We start from the raw sequence: 11217 nt of genomic DNA, 5'->3' as shown, positions 1-11217 counted from the left end.
AAGCTTAAGAAATGATAGCAGAGAATAAAATGCATTCATGCAAGCAAATCCATACACAAACCCCTCGAAGGGGCCGTGACACGTGAATTATACTGAGAGTATTTTTTTGCCTATGTCTGATACTTATTACGAATAGGAAAAACGCATAAATATGTATGAATAAAAAAAGTATAGGCTAAATTCAATCATTATTGACATCCCTAGTTAAAATGAAAATGCATTGTTTTGCCCTTTGTATCTTTCAGTCAAATAAAAGACCATTTCAGTCGATTTTGTCATCTTCGATAGTAACTGATACAAGATCAGTGAAAATCGTAACAACAGTTGTGACTTGTGATTCACTGAGCATATGATAATGGACCGCACTCCATGCGAAATGTGATAATGTGCTGCACTTGTGAGCGTACAGTAGGTGCAAGAAGTGACAGGGATTTTGCAGGGACCGCGTGCGGGACTCTAGGTCACCAATGACGGGTCAGAAAATTAGAGCCAGTGACGTTAACAGCTGAGAAAAGCTCATTCTCCTGTTGCTTCCACCTGTTAACATCTCTTTCTCTCTTACTGTCACTTTCAATCTCTTTTACACTCTCTCTCACTCTGCACTCTCGCTGAAAACATGTAGAAGTCACACATACCAAGTATCCTTGGCATTTAACTTAAGACACAACATGTGCCAACATGTTTGCGACACTAACTGATGCAGTGTTCAAATATTTAGGCCTGAGTGACTGGTCTTTAAAATGATCCAAATGATCTTTATTCTGTAGTGTAGTGTAGATGGACTGTGCATTCTCAATTGTATATTTTTCATCTTATACCACATTGGACCGGGAGTATTTTGAAGATTTAAAGAAACATTCTGAAATAAAATTAAGTGGCGTATGACTATTGGATTTAATTATTAAAAAAAAAAATTTTTAAATAAAATTGTTATTGTTAATGATAAATTGTTTATTTAATTCATATTTAAAATGTAGTTGAATATAAGAAATAAAATACAGCAAAAATGAAGAATTCAGGATTTCAAGAAGTTTGAAGTGCCAAATAAAAATTATGAAGTGGTTTCTGACTTTTATAAATAAAAAAAAAAAAATAAATAAATAAATAAATTATTTTTTCAATGGAAAACAAATAAAAATATTTTAAATAGATTATTTAATTACATTTTAATTAAATAAAGTAGGGATATATATATATATATATATATATATATATATATATATATATTAGTATAACAATCAATTTGGAAAAATAAAATGAATTTCAGAAATTTTAAATGTTTCTTATTTCAACATGTGTATATGTGTATATATATATATATATATATATATATATATATATGAAAATGAAAATAAACAATTTTTCAATTGAAAAATAAATATACTTAAATTGTTATTTCAATTCCTGTTTAAAATACAGCAGAATTAGTTTTTAAAAAAAGCGTTTATAGACATATGTGATGACATTTGATGCCTGATTTTATAAACTGAGGTTACATATCTTATCACAAGTAAATCATTCAACCCTGGTATTGTTGAATGTTTCTGTAAAAAAATATTGTTGGTTTAACTTAAAAAAATAAGTAACCTGGTTGCCTTAAAATTTTAAGTTCATTGAAATGGAAAAATTGAGTTAATAGAATGAAGGAGATTAATTTAATCATCAGAAACTCAAAATATTATGTTATCTGAACTAATTATCTAAGTTGATTTGACAAAAGAAAAAATGTTGTGATTACAAATCATGAAAATATTCATTGCTCACTGTTTATCCTTTGCAATTTATGAATTCATATGGAGCAAATAGCATGTGCTTTTCCTCAGTGTGCCCATGTGTTTATCCCTCTCAGTTTGCATGGACAAGAGCTAAACTCTGTGCTCCTAATTTCAGCCTGGTGTAAATAAGCCCATTGATCTCTATTGACTGATGACTAATTTATGTGCCTCCATCCAGAGTGTTATGTCTTGCAGCATGAGTTGCAATGTCCGGAGTTTACTTCATTTGGCTGCCATAGTAAAGCCTTTGCAGAAAGTCAACTGTCTGCATGCAGTAGTTTCAGACCAACATCAGAACTGCAAACACTGTTGTCATAATGAATGCAGAGTTTGGTGATTTCCTTAATAAATCATCCATAAAATGGAATAATGTGGGTGCTGGAAAGGAGGTTAAATCTTGATCTCGTTTGCATGTGATGTCGAGTTCTACCTCCGATATCATTGGCTGAGTGATGTCATACCCGCACATATTCTACAAATATGATATTAAATAATCAAATGATGTGCATGTTTTGCATGTTCAGGTCAAGCTTGGAATTTCATTGGTTGGATATTTTCTGCGTGTGATATCTGTGCAGTTATGCATGTATTCTGATAAGGCAATGTGGAATAGATGGATCATTTAGTTCAGTTTTCAGTGTTTTGAAGTTAAATCGATGAATGCATTGTTGTCAGAATTAATTGTTAATCTGAAATATATTGAAAATAAATCATAACAGTTCTGGAATTCCTGTTCCCTTTTGAATTAACTGGAGGCATTTTCATGGACCACAACGGATTTATGTTTATGACTGAGGGACTAATGGATGAAAGTGCTGAATATTTCAGATGAACAGTAAAACCGCATCAATTATGAATGGCTTGTTTTAAAATGACTTGAGATTACATAGGCCAACAATTGTGAGCTAATGAACATCAACAATATACTATAACTCGTAGATGCCCATAACAGTATTTCGGAAAATATACTGTAAGCTTCATTGAGTAGGCTGAACTTTATAATCTACTACGGGCTCAATGATGTATAGTGACTTCAACATTGTGGGAATCAAACATAAGAACAGCTCTTCGGCAGCCAAACACTAAGAGGTGCACTTTAAAATTTTGAATCATACCCTACAAAAGATTTTTTTAGGAATAAGATTTAGTGTTGGGGATTTAAATATATGTCAAATATGCAAGTTTGAGATGATTGAACAGTGTAATTTGGTGAATGCATTCTGGAATAGCATTTTTCTGGATGCAACGAAGACTGATAATGGCATGGGAAATTGTTAAATTTGGTTTGTTAATTAAGGATAAAAGGTATATCTAATCTGCTGTTTTTACAGAAATTTTATGTTCAATTTTGAAAATTCTTCCACAATTATCGGTTTTTAAAGAGGTAAAAATGAATGCACTTTATCTAATCAAAAAAATTGGGGCAACAGATTACAAGCAATATTATTAATTGAATTTAACAAATTAGAATTGAGTAATGATTATTCAAAAATTAATTTATTAAAAGTAAACCATTTAAAATGAGTCAAACTTACACAAAAAAACTTACAATTAAGTCACCATTATGGTGATCGGTGTTTGATTTAGGTTTCCTTCAGTGATTCTGCTTGGGTGTCTTCAATGTTGGCAGTATAAAATAAAGAGTTCTTAATTAATCTTTGACGTCTGTCTGTTATTCAGATATTTTTGTATAATTTTTTGGTGTAAACTTTACTCATTTTAAATGGTTAACATTTAAAGAACAATTTGATTAATTATTACTCAGTTCTCAATTCTAATTCAATTTAATTAATAATATTCACTGTAAATGATTTCTGTTGTTTTCACAGGATTATACTGTTTTTCTCAACAGTTTCTTACTGTATAATCTATGTACAGTAAGTTACAGTAGATTTAGTTGTTTTCACAGTATTAAATTGTTTTTTCAACAGTTATGTACTGTGCACACAGTTGACAGTATGTTACTGTAGAATTGCAATGCATTCTGGGAAATTATCAGTTACTGTTAATCTAAATACAGCAGTGCAATTGACCGCGAAAAACACCACACACAGTTCCACGGGTAAAATTGCTAGCCTACTAATGTTATTCTTACATTTAAAATAAAAATGTAGCACTGGTTGACCATTAACAGTCATAATTTATGACATAATTTATGTCAGTGGGGTGTGCATGAGAGCATATTTGACTTTGGAAGAGTTTCTCTGTCGTGTCAGTGGTGCTGCTGTCTTTTCTGCCGACCTGCAACTTCTTCATCTGGTAAGTAATAATTCTTATAATGTGTATGCAAACGGATTCTAGCTAATAATAACTTTAAAGTTATTTAGAATAGCTGACCACGATTTCTATATTCAATTTAATATATTCTAGACATTTTAATATAATATGTATATGATAGGCTACTCTTCAATGTAGCCATTTGGGATGTTACTGTAAATTCAAATACATTAGTACGAAATGACCGCAAAAAATAACCACAACAAGCTGCCATTTTATGAAGAACTCTTCAGTTCCCTTCCCTCTGTAAGAACACGCAGGCCGTGCATCGCGTCGCTGTCGGTCGGCAACGTTTTCGCCATACATCTGGTTAGTAATTCATATTTTTATGCAAACCATATGAGTTAACAGATTACCGTTAGAAAGAAGTGGCCGCGGAATGTTCGATAACGTCTGTATAAGTCAGACGCGGATTTCTTTTATGTTGATAGCCTTACTTGATTAAATGTGATTTTATTAACATATATTTCATATGTAACCTCTTATACGGTCAAAATGGTCTAATCATTTTGTTATTTACCACGTTAAGTCGGTGGAAGCGCCTGCACGTTCATTATTTTATGACTTACAGGGGTTAGGAATTGATAATCGATAAATGTATCCTGAAATCGGACATCCAAGGACATCTTATTGATTTTTTCACGCTTATTTTCGTGTAAATCCTGACCTGGCGTTCTGCCATTATAACGTTACCTCAGTGATAAAGTTGGACCGCGGAAAGCGCCCAAGGTGTATTTTTGTCCAAAATACAAAGCTATGTGTGACATTTACAGTATTTGTTGTGGTCTTTGTTAATCTTTGGTGGTTATCATTAACGACACATACACGAGGGAGTTAGCCTGGTGTTGAACACTTTACTAGCGAACTTAGAATCAACAACAACAACAAAAAACCCGGGTCATACCAACTACACAAACTGCCTGGGGGTGTTCCGGTAGGAACCATTCACTGCATATACTACAGTATTGTCGGCTATAATATCATTTTTTTTTTTTTTTTTTTTTACTATGTGTAAACTGACATGTACTCATTTGAAGGGAATGATGCCTTGTCAATCTTTTTTTAAGTCATGTAACTTAGTATCACACAAGCAAGATTTAGCCTACGTTTTCACGTGATCGTAAATGAATTAATTTTAAACAACAGTCCAACAAACAAGATTTTAGTATTAAGTGAATTACACTTTAGACATCATTTTGTCTGTTTTTGCTGTTTAGCCAAAACAACAACAAAAGCGTACTATATTTTAACTGTCTTGTCTGTTCTCCTTTTCCACAGGTGTGAGCTGTGCATGTTAAGAAGACCCCTATCCATCTTGACGACCGATGAATTGTAAATCTAATCTAATTTAATTATTCTATTTATCTAACTACTACTACTATACCTTGGTCCAGTACTGACCCACTGAGAACATTTTAAACGGATTTTTATCCATCTGTGAATTTTGTCTATCTGCAAGTTGTTTAGAATTGTTGTGTGAAAATAAACGTTACAGTACAGTTTAAGGTTTAATTGCATAAAAGCTTGGATAGAAAACTTCCTATTGCAAAAGTTAGAACATAAGTCTGCATATAAATAATTATTGATACCGTAATGCAAGTTTTTCATGGCACATGTGCATGATGAGGTTGTTTTGTGTTTATTTTTATTTTTTTTAAAGGACACTGGATAACTTGTCATTTTGTAATACTCATCTGGATTGGTGGTTTACTCGTCAAAGCTTTTATAGTTTATAAGTTTATATGTGTCTCCCAGCCCTGCAAATCTGGTCCCTTAGATAGAAAGCAGCCAAAACCCTTTAAAATCAGCAACTGACCAGTTAGACAGTCTATCTCAAACCATTAGACAATCTTAGACTAGTTTAAGCTGTTTTACCCCAGCAGGGAGTGGGTGGATGAGTTGTTATGAACTATCTTTCTAATAGATTGATCAGATAGCACCCCTTTAATCTTTTCTATTTTACCTGTTCATGATAATTTTTGCATGTATTTAAATTGTTCATGATTGTCATGCATGATTTTTATTGTATTATATTACATTTTTATTATTAATGTATTTAATTGTATTAATGTATTTAAATGTATATTATGTAAATGTACTAATGTGTTTGAAAATACACAATAAACCTTGTGCAGTTAAAGCTTCAATTGTTCTTTTTTCTATTTCCCATTAACAGTTAAAATAATATTTCTACGGATTTTCTACAGGTTACACAGTAGCACTATAAAATAAATACAATAACATTTCATACTATACAGTATTATTAAAAATTAACAGTGTAATTATGTACTTTAATATGGTAAGAAATTACAGTAAAATAATGTTATTTAATTTGCAGTATGCTTAACAGTACTGTAGTTAGTGTTACGGTAATTTTACTGTTAAATGAAATACAGCAAGTACTGGATAATTGTTGCCAGTAAGTTACTGTTAATTTGACAAGAAATTTTTTACAGTGTTGTTTGTAATCTGTTGCCACAATTTTATTGATTAGATAAAGCGTATTAATTTTTACAGTGAGGGATGAAAAGATCCAAAGCAATGCATTTGTACTCTTTATTGGAAGTCTTTGGTTTTACAATATAAAAAATCTTTTTTTTTTTTAAAATGCCTCCCCTTCTTTTCTTTTATTTATTTATTTTTTTTTTGTCTTGTGAGCCTATTGGTCCTCTCTCACTTGTTATGAAACTCGTTGCTTGACACTTTAAATGGAGTCCATCTTTGCAATCTGGCACGGGAGTGAGAGAGAGCACACTGTCCCTTGAGTGAAGGAATAGAAGCACTTATAAGGTGAGAGAACCTAACAAGCAAAGTTTTTGAAAGTGCAATGGGTTTTATAGGAGCTTTATGGCCACACGATGAAGTAAAGTATTCTCATATTTTAATGCAGCAAAAGCAATGTAATCTGGAGATGAACAATTGTTTGTAAAAATGAAAATAAACCATATTTAAATGGGTTTCATATGAATTTTGCAAACTGCTTAATCAGTGTCCTGTGATCTGTCTGACATATACTATTATTCATCTAAAACTATTTTTCACAAAATCTTTCTTATTATTCTAATTACTAAACATGCTGTTTTTATGACTTCATAAGTAAGAGACATTGAAAGTGGCAAAAGGACGGGTAAGTGAAGGCAAAAGGTTTATTGTCACCAGCTACAATTTCTTATAAGTTAATGTTGAATAAAACAAGTTTATGGACATGATGTAAGCCCACTAACCTTTGCTTATTTTTATGTATGTTATCCAGAGGACACTCGTCACTTTAAAAACAAATTAAAGCTGGAACTGTAAAACGTTTATGTACTATTCATAAAAAATAACACAAAGTACATAACTTAATAAAACGTCAGAGAGAGAGAGAGAGAGAGAGAGAGAGAGAGAGAGAGAGAGAGAGAGAGAGAGGGACATTTGAAATTATGACAACTGTCGTTTTATTATAGCTAGTAGCTACTCTATAATATTTTTTATTATATTATACACCTTATACATATTTTTATTGTACTATCTGTATAATTTATTCAATGAAATGTTTTCGTTGTATATTATGGCTAAAAACGACTCTAGCCATGCCATATATGTATAAATGAAAAGGAACTGACCCTACCCGTGACTTTGCTGATTGCATGGGAAGTCTCGCGTTGTCTCGCGTTATGTTCTCTCCACCCCCACCACCATCAGCCCCTCCCCTCCACTCTTTCCGTCGTCTGTATCTCCCTTCTTTCTCTCTCTGGAACACATGAGATTCTCCTCCCGAAACCTGAACCGCAGCAGCAGAGGCATCGACCCCCCTCCCCATACGCACACACAACATGGCTACAATCGTAACCTCGACCAGGTTTACGGACGAGTATCAGCTTTACGAAGAGCTGGGAAAGTAAGTGCGCGCAACATTGTAGCAGTGTGACGTCATCGGCGCAAGTTACTCTTGTTTGTTTCGTTCCATTCTTTTATTTGGATGTTGACAGCAGGGGAAATGACTTGCTAAGAGACTCGTAAACCTCTCTGAAAGCCACGCACAGGGGGGCTTGATCGGATCAAGACAGCACTACGGCACGGCACTCGGTTCTGGACTTGATCCGATCAAGCCCCCTGTGCGGATCTAAGCTTTAGGCGTTTTAAATGTCAGGTTAGAAGGGCTGTAGTGGTTTTGAGTAATGTATATGTACGCGTAGAATGTTGAATATAGCATGCACTGTGTTTTGTGTTCACGCCTTGTTTTATTTTAAGGGCTTGCTGATGGGCAGGAAGGTTTCCTCGTCACTTTGGGTATTTGGCTGCCACTTTTCATGCCATTAACATTGTGGATCCTGTTATGCTTGTAACCAGAGGTTTAATAATTTTGTTCTGAAGCTGCTTCAAATTATTGCAGAGAAGTGCACGATGTAGCGCACAAAACAATATGTAGCCTAGCTGTCATATTACAAAAAAATATTGAATGTGTGGCACACACAGGCAGCTCATCACACTTAAATATCTTAGGAGGGGAGCGATAAAGAGGGATTATAAAATCAATAAATGAACAGTGACGCCTTTCTGAGAATTCAATCTCACTTTTGGAAAGAGCATTACACCCTTCTAACGTGCAGATGCGAAGTGCTCTTCACACCGCCCGTTTTTCCAGAGGCAAATGTCATAATTGTAGTAGATAGTGTTATGTTAAGGAATTTTTTTCACACACGAGCCAGTTTGCTAATTCATACTAATTATTTTTTCATACTTAAATATTTTAACGAATCGCTATGTCCGAGTGACTCGTATCGAAGCTTTTCAATGAATCGGTCGAACCGGTTCACAAAATTGGTCTGAATGATGACTGAATCGGTCCGAGCAGCACTCGAGTTACTATATGATTTTTAATATAATTAATTTCATGTAAATGTAAATCACATTTAGATTGTAAATATAAACGCATTACAATAAAAACCTTTATTTATAACAGGGAAAGTTCACCCCCAAATTAAAATTCTGTCATCATTTACTCACCCCTCAAGTTATTCCCGCTGAACACAAAGGAATATATTATTGACATCCATTGACATCTTCCTTTGTGTTCAGCAGAACAAAGACATTTATACAGGTTTGGAACATCTTGAGAGCGGGTCAATTGTTAGTAAAATATCCCTTTAATAAACAGCAATATGTTTCACATAAAACATAACATATGCCACGCCGGGATCTATGCTGATACCGGTTCTTTAAAACAAAGTATCGGACTTCTCATCAATAAATTATAATGGAACTGCTGTTACGTCATCTGTGACTGACAGCTCTTCCTTGTTTGCAAGAGTCAGGTGCATCTTTAACTTTCAAGGGAAATCAAACTCTGTTCTTCTTTGTGTTTGCAGGGGTGCCTTCTCCGTGGTGCGGAGATGTGTGAAAAAATCCACTGGCCAGGAATATGCTGCTAAAATAATTAACACAAAGAAACTGTCAGCAAGAGGTAAGCTTTCGATTCAGCACTCTTCCAGTGTGTACAGTACAATGGGATAAAGGTGCTTTGTGTTTTATTTCGCTCTGCATTCACTGAGGGGAAGAGAAAAGACGTCGTCCTCTGAAGTTTTTCAAATCAAAATGGGAGTTTCGAGGCTTTTATTCCACGTCTGTTTATTTCAGGGCGCCTATTTGGTTGTGTACTCGTAAAAGTTGACATACAGTAATAAACTTTATTGCAGTTATACTCATTTAAGTAATCTAGTAAAACAGACCAGAATATTGCTGAATCATCCTGCATTCACAGGTGTACTATACAAAAAAAAATATGTGTGTCTTCTGTTGTGACCAGCACTAGACAAATATAGTGATAAGGCTGATTAATCATCTGTTATTATTTCACCAATTGTCAGTTCTGATAACCTGGATACAAGTGTTTTAGTGAATTTTGAGTAAAATATATATATATATTTTTTTTTTATTTGTGGTTATTGTATTATATATTTGACTCCATTTAATCAGCCACGTTGCTTGGTGAATAATGGTATTGTCTTTTAACAACCTAGTGGACTACTACTTCTAACTGCCAACTGAGTGTTATACTTATTATCATTATATATATATATATTATAATATATATTTATATATTTATATTTTTTATATTATCATTCAGCCCTATATATTGTATTTGGTATTCGCCGCTTCCTGCTCGCGCTGTTCTGTAGTTTATTAAAAGTGTATTAATTCTGAACGTGTCGCGTCTCACCTGTCTATCTATATTGCACCAAATACGACACTGCACTTCCTTGTAAAGTCGTTTGGATGAACGGTTCTCAAAATAATCAAAATGCAAACGGACAGACACATATATAGAGATTCCGAAGCTTCGAATATTCGACGTTCATTACTACCAAAGCTTCGAAGCTCAAAAAATGGTATTCGGACCAGCCCTAATATATATATATATATATATATATATATATATATATATATATATATATATATATAGCTTTATTTCAGTTTTAGTAATTGTAGTACTTATTTGTTGTCACCAAGGGCAACATTTTTAATTTTCAATTAACTTAAGTTTAGTTATTTCATGCAATATTTATATTTTAATTTATTTCAGCTTTATTTCAAATGCCAAAAATGGAAAAATTGTTTAGTTAACACTGTTGAAATAACAAGCAGTAAATCAGAATTCATCACTGTGACGTGAACGAAAAGCTGTTGGCTATTCAACAAAAGGACAAGCCCATTGGCATGCATGTCCTATCCTAACTTCCTGTTTCAATAGGAAATAGTCAAAATAGAAAAGAAAACTGAGCTGTGTGTTGAAGCCTGGCCTGCTGGGATGGTCGTAGTCCTTCAGATAGAGCTCAGTGTGCTCATGATTTTGTAGAGGTAAAGCATGCCGAAGAGTTTGCCTCTGTCCAGCCCTGTTTTTCTCAGAACTTGAAGAGACGCATGAGAATGCTTGCTGTGCCCTGCAGCACAAATCTGGCAAATGGTCCCACCTGCAGTTTTGCAATAACTTTTGTGAACCTTTTTGTGCAAGCATGTGTTTATCAGTACCATGTGGTGTCACAGAACTTACATGCTTTGTTGTGCAGCTCCTGAAGACGAAAGCTGCTTTTGATTAGAGAGAAAAAAAAGAGATTGTGCTTAAAAAGGGGAAAAAAGGATATATTTTTTTTGTATTTTCAGTTGAAGAATGGATTTTCCCAGG

At 33.7% G+C, this 11217-nt stretch overlaps 1 protein-coding gene and 1 long non-coding RNA gene across 16 annotated transcripts in view; both read left to right on the top strand.

Moving 5' to 3' along the window:
- The first annotated feature begins 3577 nt into the window (after window positions 1–3577).
- On the top strand, window positions 3578–6192 carry LOC148971526 (uncharacterized). Its single transcript, XR_016147123.1, has 2 exons — window positions 3578–4361; window positions 5331–6192. It is a non-coding gene; the product is annotated as an uncharacterized LOC148971526 (long non-coding RNA).
- Window positions 6193–7730: 1538 nt separating this feature from the next.
- camk2g1 (calcium/calmodulin dependent protein kinase II gamma 1) overlaps window positions 7731–11217 on the top strand; it is a 77209-nt gene continuing 73722 nt past the window's right edge. For 9 of the 15 annotated variants that reach the window (XM_039665226.2, XM_039665224.2, XM_039665221.2 and 6 more), the window contains exons 1-2: window positions 7732–7932; window positions 9404–9498. In XM_039665226.2, the coding sequence (XP_039521160.1) occupies window positions 7868–7932; window positions 9404–9498 (160 nt within the window). In that variant the 5' untranslated portion in view covers window positions 7732–7867. Of the gene's footprint in view, window positions 7933–9403; window positions 9499–11217 lie in introns of all 15 variants that reach the window. The other 6 variants (XM_039665219.2, XM_039665216.2, XM_089122306.1 and 3 more) reach the window with 1 other exon arrangement.

This window comes from Pimephales promelas, chromosome 17 (genome assembly GCF_988280905.1).
Source record: "Pimephales promelas chromosome 17, fPimPro1.hap1.1, whole genome shotgun sequence".
Taxonomy (NCBI): Eukaryota; Metazoa; Chordata; class Actinopteri; order Cypriniformes; family Leuciscidae; genus Pimephales; species Pimephales promelas.
This window is presented reverse-complemented; position numbering and strand designations above follow the sequence as displayed.